This window comes from Macrobrachium nipponense, chromosome 16 (genome assembly GCF_015104395.2).
Source record: "Macrobrachium nipponense isolate FS-2020 chromosome 16, ASM1510439v2, whole genome shotgun sequence".
Lineage (NCBI taxonomy): Eukaryota > Metazoa > Arthropoda > Malacostraca > Decapoda > Palaemonidae > Macrobrachium > Macrobrachium nipponense.
Window position 1 is genome coordinate 68840047 of NC_087209.1, and position 25180 is coordinate 68865226.

Genomic DNA, 25180 nt, shown 5'->3' on the forward strand with positions numbered 1-25180 from the left:
TGGTATGCTGTCGTATCATTTATTTTCTAGAATGATGTTTTGCCTAGGCCATAAATTCAGAGGTAATATTAGAACATTCAGAAACACGGTAATGGATGGGTGATAATTTACCTAGGGACTGAGAGCTAAACACACTGTTCAATATATATTCTTAGTTCACGGAGCAATATTATGAATACCTGCAAAGTTTTCAAAATTCACATGAGGATTATAACGGAAAAAAGAATGAGAAGTCTGTCTGACAGAATAACACGCTTATATTACATTTCAATTTTATTTTATAAAAGAACACCGTATAATGGCAATATGAGGTACATATCTTTATTATTTAGCTCTGCCTGCGATGCAGCAGCAGCAGTACATGTATATAAGTTACATTAAGATAAAGCTGGACGATTGAACAGACATATTCAGCCATAAAAGATTCAATATTGTATAAGATCGACTTTTCGTGTGTAGAAATGGTGTATACAAAGTTTCATTGTCTCACTGGACTCTCAGTAACTCTTTAACACGTTTTTACAAGTTTGACAAGGTGGAAAACGGAGCCATTTGAAGATGGCAACTCTTAAGGAATTTGCTGGGGTGGTTGATGCAAAAGTGGGAAGATTTTCTTTTGTTTTTTTACAGAGCACGGGAAATCTAAATGGTGTTAAAGACATATAAAAACTTGCATGCACACACGCTCACAGTTTTGCCAGTATATCCTGGTTTTGTCAGAAAGTGTTTCCTATTCAGCGTTTTTAGAGGGGGAGTTTTTCCAGTTCACCTTATATGGGCTGTTTGAGTTTTCAAATGAATAAATACGTTGTCCAGCGTTGCCTTTTCAAGATATTCCTGTCTTCACTGAAACCTGAAAAGGTGTATGTAAAACTTACACATAAAAGGATGCACTGACAACAGATGCTAATTTGTTTTTGTACGGTTCCATATTGTATTTTTTTCAAATTCAGGTACTTGAAATAAGAATTAACTCTTAGGTATTTCTAAATCGTCCACAAGTGTGGTGATTTAGTCTGTCAGGTCATCTACCACTTATGAGTATTTGTAATGATTCACTATTTTCCAGACCACAGTTGATTAGATTATGGAGTAAATATGGGATTATTTGCTCATTGTTTATATTGTCGACTGGTAGGAAACGTAAACTTCTTGCTGCTGGAAAAAAAAGTACTTCCTGTTGATAAAAAAAAAAACTTAAAAAGACGAAGAGTATTATTTTAACTATGCAAATTGTCTTTAAGGAGGTTTGCCATCTCTGATTTGCCTATCTAGTGTCTTGACACAAAACAGAGGTGATTCGAAATCAGAAATTTCATGAATCAATGTTATTTGATTTGATCTGTGATTTTTCACAAAACTACACAGGGAGTTACCAGATATGACTAACAAACTATTATTCTTGAATGCATTTAATGTCTGATTTGTATACTGTTTCATTCTGAATAGCATGTTGTATCTGTTCAGGGGACTTACAGTTATGATACTTTGCAAACAGATGTTTTTTAACAATCTTCTCTCGTGGCATTTCTCTCTCACTTCCATGCTTTTATGAATTAAAATTTATAGAGTTTTCTCATCTGCATCTTTTGTCTTTATTTCCCAAGCACACACACATACACACTTATTTTTGCTACTTACTTTTTCTTATTAATTGATCTTTCACTGTCCTACTTCAAATATTAATATAGCAAGTCAATTGATATACAAAAATTAAATAAGTTAATACAATTAATAACAAAAGCATCTTTTCAATAAATTTTTATATAAATGTAAATTGTATTCTTCCCAAAAAATAAAGGTTCGGTAGTAATTCATCATTCCCGGCAAATACTGAAGAAATAATTCCTTGACATGTATACCAGATTCGTATGACTTTGTTATGAAGTCAGTGACTTTAATGTATATTGATTTTTCCCGTATTATATTTATTTTTCTTTGTTGTCACTGACATTGTAATTTTTCAGTTTTTTCATTAACTCGAGAGCAATTTCAAAACTTCATGCGATCATCTATCACAATGGCAAATGGAAATGCGCGCAGAGTGATACCAACAAATCAGATTCTATATGTTTAAATATTATGCCTTTGCGTTAAATGTACAGTCTTCTCAAACTACAGTTTATCACGCAATCACAGTTGATAAAATATATTTTACATTCACCATTAAAAGCTAAATTGTGTTTTCGGTATCGCTCTTGTAAAGAGCAAAAAAGGTTGTAGCACATCAAGTATTCCATAGGGTTATTACTGATATAAAAAAGGTCACTCAGGGCCACTTGCTGGTAAGCCACTTAAAGATAAGTAGGACAGTCTCTGAAATGGCCTCCAGTGAAGCCAGACACTTAGATGCCCAGCTAGACAATGAAGGTAGCGGGCATGAACAGTTATCCGGAGGAGAGCTGCGTCTCCTGGATGATGGGCATGGTCTCCACGTCGGCTGTGTAAGGCAACACTTCACTCGGGGACTCAATGGCCTGGTCCAGCAGCCTGGCCGTTCCAGACCTTGGACTCTCCAACCTGGATGGGAATATTTAAAGAATAAGATATTTTGTACTGCTTTAGGTGCACTTTATATACGATGATATTACATAATTTATTTCATCCTTTATTCCAGAAGCCACTACAAACTTCAGTGTTATTACTTGAAAAAAAAAATGGAGACATAACTGCTGTTATGAATAACTGGAATATTTGAAAAAGAAGCATTTTCAAAGTAGTGAAATAAGATACAAACGCTTTCCTACCTAGAAGAGGTCACGTAAGAAGCATCTTCATAGCTGCCCTGACGTCGATGTAGGATAGGTGTTGTTCTGGGACTGTTGTATGAAGAGGCATTGCTGTGACGTGGGCGTAAGGGTGGTGTTCGAGGCCCTGGAGAGGACGGGTTGGGTGAGCAACAAGGAGGACGACGAAGGATTGAGGGAGCGCTGAGGCCTTCGCCCCCTCTGGTATGTCATGACCCCATCAAAAGTGGTCTATACAGATTGTCCAAAGGAATGATGGATCCGTCGGCACTTTTGTCAGGCGTCTCGTACATCCTGTGGCGGTATTTTCTGGATAATACTGACACTAGACATACCACTACTGTCATCACTAGTATTATGCCAACCACAGCAGCCACCGCAACGTTTGAAGTCCTTGAAATACCTTGTAACATGAATTCGATATCCTGAGTGTTTGTGTAGCAACAGGAAATCAGAAGCCAGTAGCCACTGTTGTCTTCGTAGCCCAGGCAGAACTTGTAGTGCGTCTCAGGCTGTAAGCGGCTGATGGTAAATCTTTTCCTGAGGGAACTCGCTGTTCTGGTATCCAGCTTCTCAATTTCTGTACCATTAGCATCAACCTCAGTAACCGTGATCTTATAGGTGGGGAAAGCACGGCGCTCTGTGCCATTCCAAACTAGAGTAACAAAGGTAGATGAGACGCGTATTGGGAATAGATGTATATCAATTCCAGTCACATTAAGGGCAATAGAAAAGTTGCTTTTGCCAGCAGAGTTGTAGGCATAGCAAGTGTACTTTCCACCATCCGTTGGCTGTAAATGGTAGTAGATTAGAGTTCCTGGTGAAAAGAACCTTCGCCTTACTTCATTGAGAGTTGAATTGACATACGTTCCATCTGGCAACTTCCAGTATAGGTTTGGAATAGGAGACCCAAGAGCTCTACATTCCAGAATTTTCTTTTCTCCTACTTTTCCCATGATTGTCTGTGTTCTCGTTAGGTTAAGTACATTGGGAGCACATACTTTTGGAATTTTATTGATATCTAAATCCTTTAGCAGCTTGTGTTTGAGTTGAGGAGGAGTTTCACAAACCAAATGTTCAGGCTCAATAATTGTTAGATTAGCGCCATCTTTTTCTGAAATCAGGTTATGTATCCAGCGAATGTTACAGTCACATCGAAAAGGGTTATCGTATAGTGACATCTGCGTCCCTTCTGGTAGAAACTGGAGCATTTCCTTTTGCAAACCTTGTATGTTGTTCTTGTGAAGTTGAAGTTCTAGTAGAGAATCGACATCTTTAAAAGCCCGAGGATCAATGTAGGTGAGCTTCTTATTTTCTGTTATTTGGATGTAAGTAATATTGTCTAAACTGTAGAAGGCTTTGGCATCAATGATTACAAGCTCTGGCATCTGGCTTAGACTGATTCTGGTAACGCTCAGATGGGAAAAGTCTAATGGCTTCAGTTTTGTCAGGGGATTTTGGTCCAGTGTTAAAGTCTCTAGTAATGGTAAGCTCTGAAAAGCAGTTGTTGGCACCCTTGAAAGGAGGTTATCCTCCATCTTCAGTACTTGCAGGCTTACAAGACCTGAAAAGGCTCTTGGATCAACTATAGAAATCCTGTTCCCTGACAAATGAAGTCTTTGCAAGGAAACTAGAGCACGGAAAACTGATGATGGGATGTTGTGGATTCGATTGTGTGCAAGATTGAGGGCAACTAAATTTCCAAGCCCATGGAACCATTCCTCATACAATGATCCAAGGAGGTTGTGCTCCAGATCAAGTATCTGTAAATTGAACAGGTCAATCAGAGCCTCGTCTTCAATGTAGTTGATCTTATTGTTAGACAGAATCAGATGTGTCAGAGCTTTTGGACCTCTCAGATTATCATGGAAGATGGTGGACACAGAATTCTTACCAATATTCAGGTAACTCAAGCGTGACATATTCTGGAACATTTCGCCTCGACCAAAAGATTTGATTCTGTTTCCAGACAGGTCCAGTTCCTGGAGCTCATTTAGTTGAGAAATGCTGTCAAGGACATTAAAAATGGAGTTCCCTCTAAGATTTAGCGCTTGCAGGTCTTTGGGCAATGTTTCTGGAAAATTCTTCATGTCCGCAAAGGAGCAGTTGATGGTTTTTAGCTCCCTGTGAAGGTGGCTGGACCGAATAATGTCGCAATAACATTTCTCTAAGCACGAAGAGTTGTAGCTATATGTCTTAAATTCTTCTGTCGTCATGCCAGCCGTGCTGATTATACAGGTGTAGACGGTCGACGTCACCAAAACATACCTAAGTTGGGCCGCCATTGACGTTTTTCTCTCCTTTTTCATGGTGGGAAGATAATAATGTAATTATGATAACCATAGATGATGGAATTTTGTTGGGTGACTTCGGTAGCCTTTAATCGAACTGCGGTGGAGGAAACAATCTTGGAATGACAACACCTCAACTGGAAAGTTCGTTCTTCGAATATAATAGAGATATTGTGCCGTGAACGTCCTAAATCATTTCTGCAGTATCACTCGCCAGATGTATTTTGACACCTGAAAAAAGTATTATCATTATTATCATTATATCATTGACCAAGTGTGCATTGACATTAATTCTTAATGCAATCTTTTACTTAATGAAATGATCCTGTTTAAAAGCAGAGAAAAGATACCAAATTAGTAGTTAGCAAATACAAATAAATCGACAGAAATCTGAATCAATAGGCATCAACAGCAATGTAAGAAAACCATGACAGTGGTCCATGGGACTTTTAAGTGACATGTGTAGATATATAATAAAACATCAAATAAAGATATATATATATATATATATATATATATATATATATATATATATATATATATATATATATATATATATATATATATATATATATATATATATATATATATATATATATATATATATATATATCTATCTTTATTTGTATTATATATCTACACATGTCACTTAAAAGACCCATGGACCACTGTCATGGTAGCATCAAGTGACTGAAATAGGGACCCTGATATATATATATATATATATATATATATATATATATATATATATATATATATATATATATATATATATATCAGGGTCCCTATTTCAGTCACTTGATGCTACCATTGCTTCCAAAGAAAAGGTACATCTAAGAAAAGGACGTCTTTACCTCACTACACACTGTCTTTTTTGACCTGATCAAAATGTAAAAGAAAAATTGCTCATTGTAATTCAGCTTTCTAAATTGTAATGAACTGTTTCTTTTGCTTTTACTAAGTTTTATTGATGATAATAAAAGATCTCTTCTTTTGCACGGTTTTTCAGTTTCGTTCCTAACAGAAAGTAAACTGACAAATATGTTTATTTTTAAGGTTCACTTATGACTTGCAAAAGAATATATAATCATAAGTTGCGTAGTTATAGCAAATAAACACTTCCATCAATTGTATGAAATGTTTCCAGATAACATCAATAACACTTACAAGGTATTCCAGTCCTTCCCCTCTGCGGTTGTAGGAATTTTCGAATGAGGGGTGAATTGTCAGAACTGTGCTCTGCTGATCATTCTTTCCCCTGGGGTTGTAGCAATTTTCGAATGGGGGGTGAACTTTCAGAACTTTGCTGTGCTGATCATCTGGAATGAGAGAGAGAAGTATATGTAAATAAATCATCACAAAACCATAGTTCATTAAGTTTGACAACGATTACATCTGAGGCTTAGATCAATTATTTTAGGAAATAACAAATCTCTGGCTTCTATGTCCAGATACATTGTGACGCAGGTCAGTAGAATACAAATCAAGCGGTTAGTCATAATTAAAAGAGGTGGGTGGTCTTCAAGGAAATTAATTTGGCAAAGAATGTATTTTTTGGCGTCGATGACCGTACTTTTCACGTCGCCAGTCTGTAGAAATCGATCACTCATAAATGCAAGGTTACTTTTTTGAAACTGGCCATAGCATTTTTATATGGCATTTAGAACCACCCACTATAATATTCTTCTGTTATCTAGTCCCACGGCGATAAGTAGAAAAAGAAATATTTTAACGATACAAATGTCATTATAGTTATTAGTGACGTGAAGTTAAATTTATTTATTCTAATTCTTTGGTATAACTCTTTAAACAACTTATTAGTTTGGTATTATTATGCATCTTTACAAATTTTTCACAGCCATTAACAACTCTGAAGTGAATTAATAACGTACCAAATGTTTGATATTGATATTTTTTTTAGTGTGGGAGCAAGAACTAAATCTGTTTTTTTAAAAAAAATAGTTAATTGTGATAGATGCTATAAAGGCACTAGGTGACACAAGGGTATTAGCTAACTGTAATCATAACTGATGACTAGGAAGGTTAATAATAATTGATGAATAGAGGGGTTGATTATAATTTAATAGAAGGCTCAAAGTTAACTGTTGTTTTAGCAAAGGTTACAGTTTATATATCTGACGGATGACTGCTTAAAAATGAGATACTAGCAAGCCTGACTGTTGGCTGACACGGGTTTATATATATATATATATATATATATATATATATATATATATATATATATATATATAAATATCTATATATATATATATATATATATATATATATATATATATATATAAGGAGTATATGTATATATATATATATATATATATATATATAGTATATATATATAGATGATATATATATATGTATATATATATATATATATATATATATATATGATATATAAATTTAAATATTTATAATTAATAATATAATGTATATATAATATATATAATTAATATAATATATATATGTATATATATTATATATATATGTATATATATATATATGATATATATATATATATAATATATATATATATATATATATATACATATAAACTTTGATCCTGACTCATGATAGGTTAAAAAAAATAAAACCAGATAACAGTAATCTTGCCAGTTGATTGGCAAAGGTATTTAATGACTGTAATCCTGTTTGACTGTTGTCTGGTTTTAAATTCTTGCATTAAAGACCACTAGTTGTTAAAATAAAAAAAATAAAAACTTTGATCCTGACTCATGATTGGTAAAAAAAATGAAATAAAACCAAATTACAGTAATCTTGTCAGTTGATTGGCAAAGGTATTTATTGGCTGTAATCCTGACTGACTGTTGACTGGTTTTAAATACTTGTATTAAAGACCACTAGTTGTTAAAAATATATATAAAAAAAACTTTGATCCTGACTCATGATAGGTAAAAAAAAAAAATAGATAACAGTAATCTTGCCAGTTGATTGGCAAAGGTATTTAGTGGCTGTAATCCTGACTGACTGTTGACTGGTGCCAGGAGGAAACCGAATAACCTCCATTCCATTGCCGTGAGTGAATGCCGGAAAATAGTGCGGCATTGGCATCCCATTCAGTCGAGGACGGATTAAAGTGTTAACGCCAGCGGGACAGCCAGTGACAGGGCGGAGCCATTGTGACTGAAAGGCTTCCTGTCCCGGCAGGACCTGATTACGGTTGGTACCCGTATTGATCCAGGAGCAGGTGATAGTCTATTTTCCACTATATCGCACTGATGAATTGGCTCCCCTCCAAAGGCATCCACGGGACTCGGATATAATAGAATTCATTACTTTGGCTGAAGCAGCAGGTATAGGGGAGGAGGTGCTCAGCTACTATTGTCCGCCATATCTGATTGATGAAGTGACGGACGGCCCTTTCAGAGATATCTCGGCGTCTAAGAAGGAAGAATGAGGAAAAGGTTGAGGAGAAACGAATGAGGAAGAAAAACGAGAGAACAAAAATGGAAAATAAAGAAAGTCACTACGCTGATTGGATTTGTTCCTTGGTAAGCGGTTGCTTCAGGATGGGAGGGGGGGGGTGAGGGGCGGGGTCGTTTAAACAAAATATCTTTTCAAGGGAAGGAGAACAATGGGGAGGGGAGAATTCTTGAAGCTACACCTATAAACACTTGCATATTATGTATGCATGTACTCGTATGTATGTGTACATAATTGCAGTACATTCACTTCTCCTTGCGTTTTACTTAATAACAGTCATGATTCACAACATACGAGTATATCCCAAAGTATGCAAATTTACGAAACCCTTTGTGGCTCTCAAAAAAGATTTTCTTTTTTAAATTATTTGTCTGCCTAACGAACAAGGGAGTCTAGTTACTTCCGCGTTACCGTTCAGGCAAGAAAACGCGCAACTTAATTCTTGGAATATAAAAGTAGCAGTACAGTATCGACTTGAAGGGAGACAACTTCAGAAATGACAATTTGTTGGGCAACATCGTGTTTGTATTTTCACATTATTATTATTTATATATATCAAAGATTCGTGTGAGACGAGTTTCATGAAAGGCTTCTAACTAACTACTCAAGGTTCTTCAGTAGAGAATTCTCAAATTTGAAAAAATTAGAAAGCAGAAAAACCCAACAATTTGATGATTAGTATAGGTGCCTAGACTTGATATATTTTGCTTCCCGTAGTGGGGTAGTGTCGTCAGTGCACCTTACGCAGTGCAATGTAGGCGCTACATATGGTTCTTTATAGCGTCCTATTCTACCCTTAGCTGCAACCCCCGTGATTCATTTTACTTTCCATCTTACTTTCCACCCTCTCCTGAGAATTGTTTTATATTCCCTCATTTACGCTGGATGACCTGACAGGTCCTAGCGATTGGCATTAGGCCTAAATTTTATATCTGATTACGTTTCATTCCTTAAGGTTGCAGATTCTAAGGGTAAGTTGGTTGGGCCCATGTCCCTTGAAAGCACTGGAAAATGGAAATATTCCTATTGTGGTTATCAGGCATTTTTAAATATCCTTTGAAGAGCGTCAGTTTAGTTAGGTAAAAATGCCTTAAGATATGCTAAAATGTCTTATTTGAAAAAGCTATCAGAATAAAATTTATTGATAGTAACACAACGAAATGGCAGTAAAAAAAAAAAAAAATAAAAAAAAAAATACCACCTCAGGTGATAAAACCAAAATCTTACCTGATCCACAAACTTAATGCCAATACCAAACCCGCGAGACGATACTACAATAACGATAACCCACGATAACCTTCACTCATGGGATGGACTGGAAAGTCCAAGCTCTTGATAATAATAATAATAATAATAATAATAATAATAATAATAATAATAATAATAATAATAATAATGACGATATCACTGTCGTGAAACGCCAATTAGAAATTCGCCGGAGGGATGCTGATAACCGGAAGTAATCCAAAATGCAATTACCCCATTTATAGCGGAGGACAAAGGCTTCCGACTATGTCGGGCCTGATATCGGTTTTAGATTAATAACGGGAGATTTCACTGCAAAACGATTATGGATTGATTATGACCGTTTCCAGCGTTGCATGGCCCTTGCGACACGAAGACTCCGGGGAAATGCAGTTTCAGTATCAGAGAAGCACCTCATTTTCTATTTCGTTTGACAATTACTTGCGCCATTATCTACCTTTGTCTTCGCCTGAGTTGCTATTTCGAAATGTTGACGCTGATTTATCACGTCGTTACTTGATATTACCGTCTATTTTTTCATTCGTTTCTGTGTTCTTAATGGTTGTAGAAATCTTGCGAAGATATATGGCAATGCTTATCTATAAATAGTAGACCAGGATGCACCAAAGATACAAGAAGAGATAAGAAGTTGGATTTAACGTCACAAATAACTACAATGATAATTGTATCGTGTGAATATTTCTTTTAATGCATCCATCTTCACCAGAAGCGTAACTAATTTTCTCTTTATTTCATCATTAGTGGCTTATTCTATGCATCTTCGAGTATATTGCCAATTACCACAATGACCGGTTTCTGTTCTTCATGTTGATTGGTTTCTTGATTACTTATCGTTATCTGCTCGCTTCCTCTTTCATTTGATGTTATTTCACCTTTAATTCTCATTACTTACTGATTGTCCGATTTTTATTGACGTCCATTTATGTTTTATTAACGTTTCATTCATTCGTTTCTGAAGCTCCAATGAACCTGTAATTGCATAAAGCTTTAGAGAATGTTGGTATTTCATTCACATGAGAAATAAACAAATAATTATGAATAAGGTTTCAACTGAAATTCAAGAAAGGGACGTGAAACTCAATCAAGAAAAATCTAAGTATTCGATGGCAAAAGGATGCTTTTATTATCATAATTATTATTAGTGTTATTATTATTATTATTGTTGTTGTTGTTGTTGTTTTCTATTACAGTCCTCCTATTCGACTGGGTGGTATTTATAGTGTGGGGTTCCGGGTTGCATCCTGCCTCCTTAGGAGTCCATCACTTTTCTAACTATGTGCGCCGTTTCTAGGAGCACACTCTTCTGCATGAGACCTGGAGCTACTTCAGCCACTGGTTTTTCCAGATGCCTTTTCAGGGATCTTGTGATCGTGCCTAGTGTTCCTATGATTATGAGTACAATTTCCACTGGCATATCCTACATCCTTCTGATTTCTATTTTTAGGTCTTGATACTTATCCATTTTTTTCCATTTCTTTCTCTTCGACTCTGGTGTCCTATGGTATTGCGACATCAACGAGTGATACTTTCTTTTGGATTTTCTCAATTAACGTCACGTCTGGTCTATCATTATTATTATTATTAGAGAGCAAGGCAAAATGGAGAGACATTAGCAAAAAATAAAAATAAAATTAAATAAATAAAAGATTTGATGCAACAAAATTAAACGTGAATGAATGTGAAGTTTAAAAGTCCCACAAAAACATTATTTAAACGACTCTAACATTATTTCGATTAGCAAACTTCTGTAATCCAGATCAGAGGTTTGTAAATCGAAACAAATGATTTTGTCGCGTAAATATTGTTGTTACAGAAGTTTGTTTTAATTGAAATGCAAGATTTTGTTGCGCAAATAGATATTTGATAAACCTTTCTTAACGTGACAGAACACTGTTAGATGACAGTAAAAGACATTCGTGAGCACTAAGGATTTAAAAGCGAAAAACAGATTCAGTAGACCGGAAGGGGATTATTTCCGTCAGTGCACCTATGGTGGTGCACTGTAGGCATTACTTAAGGTTCTTTGCAGCGTGCCTTTGGCCCCTCGCTGCAACTCCTTTCGTTCCGTTTACTGTAACTCCTTTCATATTCTCTTTCCACCCTCTCCTAACAATGGATTCATAGTGCAACTGCTTTGAGGGTTTCCTCCTGTTACATCTTTCAAACCTCCTTACTGTTCATTTCCGTGTCAGCGCTGAATGACCTCATAAGTCCCAGTGCTTGGCCTTTGGCCTAAATTCTATATTAAAATTCGAATCAAGTAAATGGAGGATAAATCAAAATATAAGAAGCGCCTCGGTAATGTCATCGATTTGCGACAATATCAGAAACTCCAAAACAAATCTAATTGTATAAATGTGTATTGACATAACTGCATAATATATATTTTTAAAAGACTCTCGTACTTAACGCTCTTCACCTCAAGGTTAAGTATCCTCCATCGTTCTCTGTGTTCCCGGTACCATTTGAAGACGTTTAAGATGAATATTTTAAGATGTACAGAACAAAATCTAAGAATATATTAAGAGTAGATAGTTTCGTGGTGTTGTTAATGTCTCGTTGTTTTTTCTAGAATCTATGATTAATGTAATTATATATATATGATATATAGATATATATATCTATATATATATATATATATATATATATATATATATATATATATATATATATACTATATATATATATATATATATATATGTGTGTGTGTGTGTGTGTGTGTGTGTGTGTGCATGTATTTGTGTATGAGTGTGTGCGTATGTTTGTTAGTGTGTGTATATGACAAGAAATATCCCGAGTCATAAAAAGACGAGGCGAGCTGTCTCCGTCTTATCTACGGGACTCCTTTGCCAACAATTCATTTTGTGGTTGACAGTTCTATGAGAAGCCAAGCCACCTGGTGGTGACACGCGGTATCACCACATCTTTAAGGCTTGAGGGGCTCCGGGCTACTGTCACCCGTAATGCTACGGATTTAGCGCCGTTTTGTTGTTTGTAGATGAGATTTTCTCAGAGCCTCATAATTACATTTTGATAGTTTTAGTTATGAATCACTGATCTCTGTTGTAAGGTGAAAGTTGGACTGATTAAATTGAAATTGATTAGCGTAGTAATGTTAAACATTTCTTTCTAATACATTATACTTTCCTCAAAGCCTGATAATGTTTGTTTGTTGATTCTGTTGTGAAATCGCAAATCTCGGTTTAAGGTGAAAATTGGACTGATTAAACTGAAATTGATTGGCGTAGTAATGTTAAACATTTCTTTCTATTGTATTATCTTTTCCTCAAAACCTGATAATGTTTGTTTGTTGATTCTGTTGATTCACCTTACAACAGAAATCGCAAATTTCTGTTGTAAGGTGAAGATTGGACTGCTTTTTAAGTAAAATTGATTAGCGGAGTAATATTAAATATTTATGTGTACTGCTCTTTGTCGCAGACAATTCTACAGCAAGATGCCAACGGCTTTTTATCTTCACTTATTTGTTTATTTGTGTATTTATTGGTTCTCTACGAGTTGTTACGATAGGGAGTTTATAAAAATTTCCTAATAGTATTCTTTTGAGCTATGAAAATTTGCCCTTTTTTTTGGTAAAAATGGAATGAAACCGCACTCTCTCTCTCTCTCTCTCTCTCTCTCTCTCTCTCTCTCTCTCTCTCTCTCTCTCTCTCTCATCAGGCCAAATTTCCAATCTGTAGGTCGCCATCATCATCATCGTCATCATCATCATCATCATGAAAAAGCTCCATCATCGTTAACGACTAGTGACACCGTCAATAGCGCCATAATGGCTGGATTTTCAGCTTCTTATGAGCGACTATAAGTCAACTTACTGCAGAAGTTTTCAATCTCTCTCTTCTCTTCCTCTTTGTATGAACAGTGTAATTTTCACTTCATAGAGATCAGTTACCATTGGTAATATTTACTCTTATATTTTTGACATAAATCCGTTAAGATTGGCAATATTTATTCTCATATTCTTAATAGAAATCCGTTATCATTGTCAATATTTATCCTTATATTCTTGATAGAAATTCGTCATCATTGGAAATATTTACTCTTATATTCTTAACAGAAATCTGTTATCATTGGCAATATTTATTCTCTTATTCTTGACAGAAATCCTTCTCATTGACAATATTTAGTCTTGTTTTCTTTGATAGAAATCCGTTATCATTGGCAATATTTATCGCTTATTCTTGACAGAGATCCGTTATTATTGGTAATATTTATTCGCTTATTCTTGACAGAGATGCGTTATCATTGGCAATATTTATTCGCTTATTCTTGACAGAGATCCGTTATCATTGGCAATATTTATTCGCTTATTCTTGACAGAGATGCGTTATCATTGGCAATATTTATTCGCTTATTCTTGATAGAGATCCGTTATCATTGGCAATATTTATTCGCTTATTCTTGACAGAGATGCGTTATCATTAGCAATGTTTATTCTCATATTCTTGATAGAAATCCGTTATCATTGTCAATATGTATATTCTTGATAGAAATTCGTCACCATTGGAAATGTTTATTTTCTTATTCTTGACAGAAACCCGTTATCATTGGCAATATTTATTCTCATATTCTTGATAGAAATACATTATCATTGCCACTGTTTATTTTTATATTCTTATCATTGACAATATTTATCCTTATACTCTTAACAGAAATCCGTTATCATTGGCAATATATATTCTTATATTCTTAATCCGTTACCATTGGCAAATTCTTAAAGTCTTGACAGAAATCCGTTATCATTGGCAATATATATTCTTATATTCTTAATCCGTTACCATTGGCAAATTCTTAAAGTCTTGACAGAAATCCGTTATCATTGGCAATATATATTCTTATATTCTTAATCCGTTACCATTGGCAACATTTATTCTTAAAGTCTTGACAGAAATCCGTCTTCATTGAAAATAATTTTTCTTATATTCTTGATAGATATCCCTTATCATTAGATATATTTATTCTTATCATTGACAATATGTATTCTTATATTCTTATCATTGATGATATTCTTCCTTATATTCTTAACAGGAATCTGTCATCAATGGGAATATTTATTCTTATATTTTTTTTATTGAAATCCGTCTTTATTGACAATATTTAATCTTATATTCTTAACAGGAATCCGTCATCTTTACCAATATTTATTCTTATATTCTTAACAGAAATAAGTTATAATTATCATTATTTATTCTTTTATTTTCTTATCATTGACAGTATTTTTTCATATATAATTAACAAAACTCCGTCATCATTGACGATATTTATTGTTATATTCTTAACAGAAATAAGTTATAACTATCATTATTTATTCTTTTATATTCTTATTATTGACAGTATTTATTCTTTCATTCTTAAAAAAAATCCATTATCATTGACGACATTTATTCTTGTGTTCTTAACAAAAATCCCTCATCATCGACGATATTTGTTCTTATATTCTTAACCGAAATCCGTCATCATTGACTTTTTTTGTTCTTATGTTCTTGACAGAAATCCGTCATCATTCACGATATTTGTTCTTAATAGAAATCCGTCATCATCGACGATATTTATTCTTATGTTCTTAACAAAAATCCGTCATCATTGACGATATTTGTTCTCATGTTCTCGACAGAAATCTGTCATTAAATTCAGAAAAGTTCGATGTGAAGCGACGTGAATCCAAGATAGATTGAAATTCCTATCAGGTTTCCGTCGACTTCTCTGTCGATGTAATCGTGACACATCTCCGAAATCAATCTTAATTAGAGAACTTCCAGTGACGCGACTTTCAAAGATACACCTCTAATTAAAATTCCGAAAATCTGTCGAGGATGTTATTTAAAGGGAACACTTAAAAGCCGAGCCTGATTGCAGAAGATCCTTCATGATTTATTCAGTTACTCCTACTATTTATTTGTATTTTGATATACGTATTTGCTTATCTAATGAAGCAGGGGGCTCAAGAGTTATCAATTAACGATAACAGCTCGTCAATTACACTTCAAGCCTTCGTCAGTCGCGATAACGTCGAGTATTACTAACTGCCGCTGAGTTCGGAAAGAAAATAAGATTAAATCCGGCGGTTCTTTCCACAAGGCACCAAATCTCTACGGCCTTCTCTCTCTTATTCTCTCATCACCAGCTAGAGACCCCGGATTCGAATCCTGAATGAGGCAGAATGCCTCGATCTATTCAATTAAATTTGTACCTAGCATTTAGTCGATTGTGGTGGGTCGCAGCTAATGTGGAAAAGGACATGGTGATAGCTTCCTTATTCGAAAACACTCCCGTAGTGGGGTAGGGACGTCACTGCACCTCGCGTGGTGCACTGTAGGCATTACTTAAGGGTCTTTACAGCGTTTTTTCGGCCAGCAGCTGCGACCCCTTCCATTCCTTTTAATGTACGTCCTTTCCTATTCTCTTTCATCCATCTTACTTTCCATCGTCTCCTGACAATTGATTCATAGTGCAACTGCTTTGAGGTTTCCCCTCCTGTTACACCTTTCAAACATGTTTACTCTTACTTTCCCTTTCAGCGCTAAATGGCCTCACAAGTCCCAGCGCTTGGCCTTTGCCCTGAATTTTAAATGTTTGTCTGGCTTTGTACTCTGGATTGTATCTTGAGGTAAACATGTAAACAGACACGAATCGCGTCTTCTATTTCCATTATTGAACTAGCCAATTATAAAATTTGGGGTCGTTTAGTTGCCAAACTAGGTACTGGACGAATTCTTTAACAAGCGAAAATCTGCCCAAAGAATCGTTGTTTTACACTTGATCTTGAGGCCTGGAGCTGGGCGGTTCTCTTTCGAGATCGCCATTAATAATTTAGAATAAGACTGCGCCCTCCAACTAAATAGCTTGGAGTAAGTAACTGTATTGATTGATCAATTCCATTTGTAATTTACTGGTCGATTCATATTCAAATTTGTTACTTCTGTTTTGATTGGTTTTGTTGTAATATACTTATTATTGTTTTTTTGTAAGTCGTAATGTAAGTGTAATTTAATTTTAATTTAGGTCTGTTGATATTTTCTCTGTAAAGTAGGATAAAAATATTATTGTAATTATTTCATTTGCAGAATGAAATGTCTGTAACGACTTCAACGTCGTGACGTTACATGCCTCGTTCGTATGGTTGGTTGAGGTGTCAATGGTCTTATTCTGATTGGGCAGGCGCAAGCCCCTGCAGTTGCGCTACATTTCATTTCCAAGTGCTCTGCGGAATCGAGGAAACTTTAAAGTAAGTTCGCTCCAATTTGTGCCTTGTGGTATGTAAATTGTCCTCAAGGTCAACTCATAAATTACTTCATTGTCAACAACAGCAAACAAAAGTGTCAACGAGTTTAGTTCGCGAAAGCTGAATGTTAGAATGCCTGACTAGTTGGTTACGTCAATGACTCGTCGTCTAGAAAAGTGGCTATTATCAGTTATCGACCCAACGTTGGTGTTTTGAAGCAATACCTCTTGTGTTCCATTTCTCATAACTGGGTCGCTGAATTCATCGTTCGAGTGTTGTACTACTGTTTACTGTTCAATCTCGTAAACATGCCTCCCAGGAAAGTGAAATCTTCGACTCAGAAGAAATTTGGCATTGCCTTTGAGACCTGAACTATTGAAAGTTTAGATGCCGAGGCCATCTTAGCAGATGCAGAGAACGCCACTGTTGATGATCTAAGCTTATCATTGAACTCTCTTCGTGAATCATATAGTGATTTGAAAAGAGTCTCCGCAGGCAATCTGACTTGTGACGAAACTTTGAAAACATTGCGTGATGCGGGTGTTACCTTCCACAAGCTGAGGACGCAGATAAATGAACGAATGGAAAAGCTATCGGTAAAAGAGGACATTCCTAAGCATGCTAATGCGGTCAGCAAATCTAATTCGTCATTCGTCCAATTGAAGAAACTTTCTTGTCCGACGTGGGATGGTGAAGTTCGATCGTATAAAAGATTCAAGAAAAATTTCGAGCTATTAGTTCAGGGCCAGATGTCTGGGGAGATGGCGCTTTTAAGACTGAGAGAAGCATTGCGAGAAAACTCGAGAGAAGGCCTCATTGTTCAGTCGAAATCGAGCTTGAATGAAGCATGGTCAGCATTAGATTGTATTTATGGAAGGGGAAACACCATCCGTGACGCAGTCCTCAAGGACGTCCATGACATTAGGCCTGTCAGAAGCGAGTCTGATGCAGATGGTCTTCATCGATTGGTAACGGAACTTACTGTCGCTAAAGAGGACCTGAGATCGGTAAACCGAACGTCTGCGTTAGGTGAGTCGGCATTTTCCATCGTAATGGAAAAAATTCCAGTAGAACTGCGCAGGAGAATCGACAGAAAAATTCTGGCAGACGACCTTGATGCCGAAGCCTCCTTTGATCTACTCTTAGGAATGGCCGACACGGCAGCCTCAATCGAAGAAACAGCTAAATTGCGAGCAGAAGCTCATTCTAGTTACATTTTCAGAGAAGAGCCGACGATAGTCGTTAAGAATTATCAGGTTAGCAGTAAGGACAGAAACATTGGTAACAGCGGTTCAAAAGGTGTCAAGCCTGGCAAGAATGGAACGCCCAAAAAGGGTAACGGTTGGAAGGAATCGAAAACCAGGAAGCCAAAAAATTCCCCATCTTCCGTTCAATCGTGTATTTTTCATTCTATGGCTGATCACCAAACTTCTGAATGCAGAGTGTTCCTAGGTCTTTCGTCCATAAAAAAGAAAGAAACCTTGAAAGAACATAACCGGTGTGAAAAGTGCTTTGGTTCTCACCCCTCAAATCAGTGCAGAAATAAGCACGTTTGTCAGGAGGTTAATTGCAAGATGCCAGACAACCATCATACTCTATTGCATGCTGCTTGCCTAGCTGCGTCAAGCATGGTTTATGGTCCTGTTGATTGCGAGAAACTCCGTCATCATCTAGGCCAGAACACAATGAGACCTAGTCATACAGCCTTCATGAAAAGGAAAGGGAATCTTTTTGATGTTTAAGTTCTTTATGATTTGGGAGCCACTGTCTCACAGATTCTGAACTCGGTGGCAAGGGAAGCTTGTATCAAACCAGTATCCAGAATCAAGAACTTAATGATGAGGACTGCTGGGGAGAGCCAGCCACAAGATTGGGGACCGGCTGATCTGTACAGCATCCCACTCTACGATGCAGAAGGTAACTTCGTGACTGCAGTTGATTGCAATGGGGTCGATTATATTGGTGAACTTGATGGAGGCAGTTATCATGTAGCTGCTGACATGTTCAAAGAAGATGTCGATCCATCAGAACTTTTAGAGCCTGTTCACGGTGACATCGAGTTGCTCATCGGAGACAATCATGCCAGCATATTTCCGCGAACGGTGAAGACAAGAGAAAACCTTGTTTTAGCTGAGACTAACTTTGGGTTCATTCTCCACGGTTCTCACGAGACATTTTTTGCCGCCAATTCTCATGAACCAAGTGTGATGCTGTCGGAGCTCCTCAACAGAAAGATTTCTGCTGTTCTTCTGCAGTCAACGTCATCAGTTGCAGTAAGTCATGCTGAACGGCTGAAAGGGGAAGTTTCCACAGATAAAGCCCGGAGCAATGGCTCCGTGCAGCAGGTTGCAGAAAATGGCGGACAGTCTGTTCTTTCAATAAAGACCAGTGCTGAGACTGTGTTTGATCGTATGTGTGAAGTAGAGGATGGTCCGGTTTGTCATCGGTGCGACGCGGTCGGCATAAACTCAGAAGAGGAGCGAAGAGTACAGACATACAAGAGTTGTCTCACCTACGATCCTGAACAGAAGATATTCATTTGCAAGTTACCATGGAAGGAAAGCTTCCGTACCTTGTCGGACAATCGACCTATTGCCCTCAAACGCCTAAATTCGTTAACGCGTACCATGTCCAGAAACGAAGCTTTAAAGAACTGGTATGTAGAAGAATTTGAAAAGTTGATCAACGATGGCTATATGACAGAGGTTACAGCTGAGGAGGATGTGCAGTGGAAATCGAATGGTGGCAAAGTCTACTACAGCTGTCATTTCGCACACTTTAATGAGCATAGTTCCTCAACCCCACTCAGAATCATATTTGATGCAAGTGTTCCATTTAAAGGCAAGGCTATAAACTCCTTGTGGGAACCACCACCAAATTTGATTCCACCAATTCCAACCCTGCTGTTAAGGTTCCAGGAAAGAAAAATACCGGTTGCAATGGACATAAGTAAAGCATACTTCACTGTTCGCCTTGAGACAGAAGAATCTCATCTGCACCGCCTTTTGTGGAATCAACTGGACAAGGAAAAAGAAGTCAAGACGCTGCGATTACTACAAAACTCCTGGGGAACTACTCCGGCAGGTGGTATATGCAGTGTAGCAATGCTCATCATAGCTGAGAAATTCAAGGACAAGTACCCACAGGTATACGAATTCGTAAAATCGAACTTGTATGTTGATGATGGTACTACAAGTGTTGATGTTTCCACGGCATTACAACTTGCTAAGGAACTCAACATTGTCCTCAGTGAGGCATCCTTCATCATAAAGCATTTCATGATCGGTGGAAGTGAAAGTGATATTGATGCCGACATAAAGAAGTGCCCGGATGTACCTGACAATGTGTGACGGACACCAGAGCAGGAAAGGATCCTGGGTATAATATATCATTCTACAAACGATGAAATTTCCATTTCAGGTAGGATTAACTTCTCAAAGAAAAGGAGGCATTAGATCAGAGGAAGATATCAGTTTAGAAGACTTTGATGATGCCTTCCCTGATACTTTCAGTCGAAGAAATTATCTACAGATCATAGCAACCATCTATGATCCGACGTGACTTGCAACTCCGGTTACCATCTGCCTGAAGCACGAACTAGGTCAAATATTCCGCCTCAAACAGGAATGGGACGATCCGATCCTAGATGGCAATGATGACCTACCTACAACCCGCAGTCGGTGTAAAGAAGTGATTCGTTCAATCTACGGTCTAAAAGAAGTCAGGTTTGTTCGCTGCCTTACACCTGAAACTGCAGTTGGCAAACCCACTCTAGTAATTTTTTGTGATAGTTCTCAGACTGCCTATGGATGTGTCGCGTACTACAACTGGAAGTTGGAAATGGCGAGCGAGCATCTGTTCTTGCCATGTCAAAGGCAAAACCTTGGCCACAAATTCGACGTTAACGATCCCCCGTGGTGAGTTACTTGGATGTCTGCTGGGTGCCAGAATGCAACAGACTATTGTCAAAAATCAAGCTTCAATTTTTTTTTTTGAAAGGGTAATGCTGCTAACTGACAGCACCATAGTTCTGGGACAACTGCGTCATGAGCCCTACAAGTTTCAAACATGTGGACAGCCAGCCGTATCAGTGAAAATACAAACTCTGACTGATATTCGTGATTGGTACCATGTGGACTCTGGAAACAATGTTGCGATGATGCGTCACGCGGTCTTAACCCATCTGAAATGGGAAAGGATTACAGATGGCAAAAAGGTCCAGACTTCATGAAGAAGGACATCAACGAATGGCCAATCAAACATGCAAATGAAGTTCATGCGAAAAAAGAAGATCTGGACATAAGAATAAAAGATCCACGGATGACCATTGGAAGATGCCAGTCACTATGTGTCCAGATTGATGGTGGAACAAATGAAGATTATTCAGTTATTCTTGATATCCTAAAAACATTTAACATAACGGTTGAAAAAATGACAGCCTGATGAAGATTAAACGTCGCATCTCTAGAATCATAAGATTTATGGAAAATGCTTCACAATTTTTCAGAGATCGACTGAAGTGAACAGTGAAGACTACTCCAGTTGCCATCAGTAGTATAACGAAAGCAGAACGTTCGAGATGGTTTGCTGAGAATGATACATTTGTGCCTACCAAGCGTGAGTTAGTAATATCAAACTTTTTTCTTATTCAACAGGCTCAGCAGTCGCTTCAGACAGATGTGGAACATAAGCTAAAGTCACTGAACCCAATACTGGACGCCAACGGTGTGTGGAGAGCACTAGGTCGTACTGGTGCTGCTCTATCAAACCCGCCTGCGATTATACCATACTCTGAACCCTTTGCAGAGATCTTGGTGCGTAAATGTCACCAACCGCAGCACTCTGGTGCGGATACTACTCTTGCCCTAGTACGTGAGCAGTTCTGGATCCTCAACAGTAAACGGTTTGTCAGCAAAGTTGTGTCGCAGTGCCCATATTGTCGCTTTATACGGAAGAAGATCGCCCAAGTAGAGATCGCTCCTCGTAAGGTGGAACAACTCGTGCGATCACCAGTATTCGAGCATGTGGTCATTGACATAGCTGGTCCGTTCAATACCATCGCAGATCGCCGAGACGAGAAATTACAGGTAAATTCTGGTAAAGCCTGGATTCTGGTCATCGTGTGTCTTGCATCTGGTGCGGCCCACATAGAGGTCCTTGAAGGTTATGATACCAACTGCTTCCTTGCAGGTTTTGATGCTTTCACTAGAATCCGCGGAAAACCCACGTCTGTGACTGCAGATCTTGGTTCGTAAATCCGTGGTGCTGCAAACGTCATGGAGATGCCCTTTGGAACCATACCAAGATGGCAAAGAGATTCAGACAAATCCCGAAACAACAACCTGGCACTTCGTACCATCTGGAGCTCATTCGTCAGTTGGACAAGCTGAGAGGATGATCAGAACTGTGAAGAATACTCTAGAAGCTGTCACTGCTTCGAGAAAACCTGAATTTACCAAGTTGCGTTTGCAGAGACTAATGTAACAGTGTTGCTGATATGATAAATGATAGGCCTTTAGGTGTTCATAGAAATAATGTTGCCAAATTAGACGCTGTGAGATTACTACGTCCAAATGACCTTATTTTGGGTAGATCAAGCGGTGATATCAGTGAACTTTTAGATTTCGAGTTGGCTAAAACACCTGAGCAAATAGAGTACACAAAAATACTCGCACTGAATGAACTTTTTTTAAATCATTGGTGGAAAATATGGTATGATCAAATTTTTCCAGCTCTTCTTCCCAGAGAAAAGTGGTCAGATTCCAACCGGGGAGTAGAGATAAATGATATTGTAATAATCAGAGATACTAATCCCGTGCGTAACAAGTGGCATTGGGGCGAAGTTGTTTCTGAAAACAAGTCGTCTGATAATATAACACGTTCAGTATCGGTGCGGTATAAGTCTGATGAAAAATCTAAGTTTGTCACTAAGTCGGTCAGAGATTTGGTTGTCATTCTGAGGAACAATGAACGTACTGATTTGTAGACATTTACAGTAACATACATGTGATTTTCAGTTGCATATAACGTAAAATTTTGTTACAAAAAGTGCAATTTCATCTAATTGAGTACTTTTCTATATGTTTTCGTTTTGTTTCATGTTCTTATTAAGTAAAAAAAGAGTAAAAAAAAAAAATTAAAAATTAAAAATGCAAAAAAAAAAAAATTCAAGTTCCGGTTTCTTGCTTATTTATCAAATGAGATCAAGTTTTATCTATAATTCTAGTATGTAAAATTTGTTACAAAAAAGGATCAAACGTGAATTTTAAATATTCATGAAAAAACGTGTATAATTTATAACAGAGCAAAAATTAACCCGAGATAAAGCTCCGGAGTGTAAATAGACACGAATCGCGTCTTCTATTTCCATTATTGAACTAGCCAATTATAAAATTTGGGGTCGTTTAGTTGCCAAACTAGGTACTGGACGAATTCTTTAACAAGCGAAAATCTGCCCAAAGAATCGTTGTTTTACACTTGATCTTGAGGCCTGGAGCTGGGCGGTTCTCTTTCGAGATCGCCATTAATAATTTAGAATAAGACTGCGCCCTCCAACTAAATAGCTTGGAGTAAGTAACTGTATTGATTGATCAATTCCATTTGTAATTTACTGGTCGATTCATATTCAAATTTGTTACTTCTGTTTTGATTGGTTTTGTTGTAATATACTTATTATTGTTTTTTTGTAAGTCGTAATGTAAGTGTAATTTAATTTTAATTTAGGTCTGTTGACATTTTCTCTGTAAAGTAGGATAAAAATATTATTGTAATTATTTCATTTGCAGAATGAAATGTCTGTAACGACTTCAACGTCGTGACGTTACATGCCTCGTTCGTATGGTTGGTTGAGGTGTCAATGGTCTTATTCTGATTGGGCAGGCGCAAGCCCCTGCAGTTGCGCTACAAAACAGACAACCAGTAAGGGGTTTTTTAATGGGGTGGGGTTAGGGGACACTCTTTAAAAGTCTGATAAACCTCTACAATACCTGCGAAGAGAATAAGACTAATTTTTTTCTCCAAATATTTAATGATCAAGTACAAACAAGAATAACTGCGTATTATGACGTTTAGTGAAACATAATTGCAAGAGCACGATATAATTTCTCAGGAAGACTATATGGCTGTCAAAGTATACTACATATTTGTGTTGTAGGGATGTGCTAATGAAATTTGTGTTTGATTCAGTGACTGGACTTCGGTCATTATAAATAGTTAGAAAGAAAGAAGAAGTTTCCTAGTTGCTGTTTCTGTGCTCTACTGATGAAGAGTATGCGTGATTGTGCTGGGAAACGTGAACGCAAAGGTAGGTGACACGGAAAAAATCTGCTTAGTTGCTACACTTGGAATGTCTGAAGTAAATCGATAGGAAGGTAATATCATTGATGATATATCTTTTCTGAAATGGGGCTTTATACTTGAAAAAGAGAGAAGCACAAAGAGTTGGCCGAGTATTGAGAGCACAGATGACTGGAGGACACGTGAAGAGGAAAAGCTACAGTACGAAATAGTTTCAGCAAGAAAGCAAAAGTTCAGACCGCAGCTACGATGAAATCAAGACAATTCATTTTGACAAGAAAGAACTGAAATGTGAATATGGGAAGTGAAGTATTTCCCTTACCCTTCCCCTCATAGCTCCTTCAGTCCAGAATTAAATCCTGCGACAAGAGAGCCCAGGAATTTCTGACCATCTATCCTCCTTTCCTCGGCTTCTATTTCCTTGGTCTTGTCTTGACAGATCCCTTGGTGTCCTACAAAGGAAGCCAATTACCCCAAGCGGCATAGTGGAAAATAGACCATTACCTCTGTCCAAATCAATACTTTGATCCTGCAGTGAGAACGAAACCTCCTGCCGTTCGATTCGATTCCTTCAGGAAAAGAAGGTCTTAACCTTTAAGCATATTCATCGCGACGAAATCAAAGGAAGATCGTGTTAAGGAGATGTAATTGGAGTAAATTTTATTCCCTGGGAATTTTGAAAGGGCTTATACGAAAAAAATACTCTCGAGGAAAATTATATATTTAAAAATACTCCCAGATGTATCCTCGCGGGGAAAAAAATTACGAGGAAAATCATTTCTATTAAAGCTACTTCCGTGAGAATCCTTGCAAGAAAAATCGCCTTCACAGAATGGAGGAAAATTGTCTTGAGGAGAATTACTTCCAGGAGAAGCGTTTCA

At 37.1% G+C, this 25180-nt stretch overlaps 2 protein-coding genes across 2 annotated transcripts in view; one reads left to right on the plus strand and one right to left on the minus strand.

Annotated features, from left to right (window-relative positions):
• Positions 1-255: 255 nt before the first annotated feature.
• Positions 256-25180, minus strand: part of LOC135195795 (leucine-rich repeat neuronal protein 1-like) — a 41033-nt gene continuing 16108 nt past the window's right edge. The window contains exons 2-4 of the mRNA XM_064222273.1: positions 6206-6357; positions 2748-5269; positions 256-2520 (exon numbers count right to left, since the gene is read on the minus strand). Coding sequence (XP_064078343.1) covers positions 2957-5056 — 2100 coding nt within the window. The 5' untranslated portion in view covers positions 5057-5269; positions 6206-6357 and the 3' untranslated portion in view covers positions 256-2520; positions 2748-2956. The remainder of the gene's footprint in view (positions 2521-2747; positions 5270-6205; positions 6358-25180) is intronic.
• Positions 21192-22258, plus strand: LOC135195368 (uncharacterized). The gene is made up of 2 exons (XM_064221629.1): positions 21192-21389; positions 21659-22258. Exons 1-2 carry the CDS (start codon positions 21192-21194, stop codon positions 22256-22258), a joined length of 798 nt encoding a protein of 265 aa, XP_064077699.1.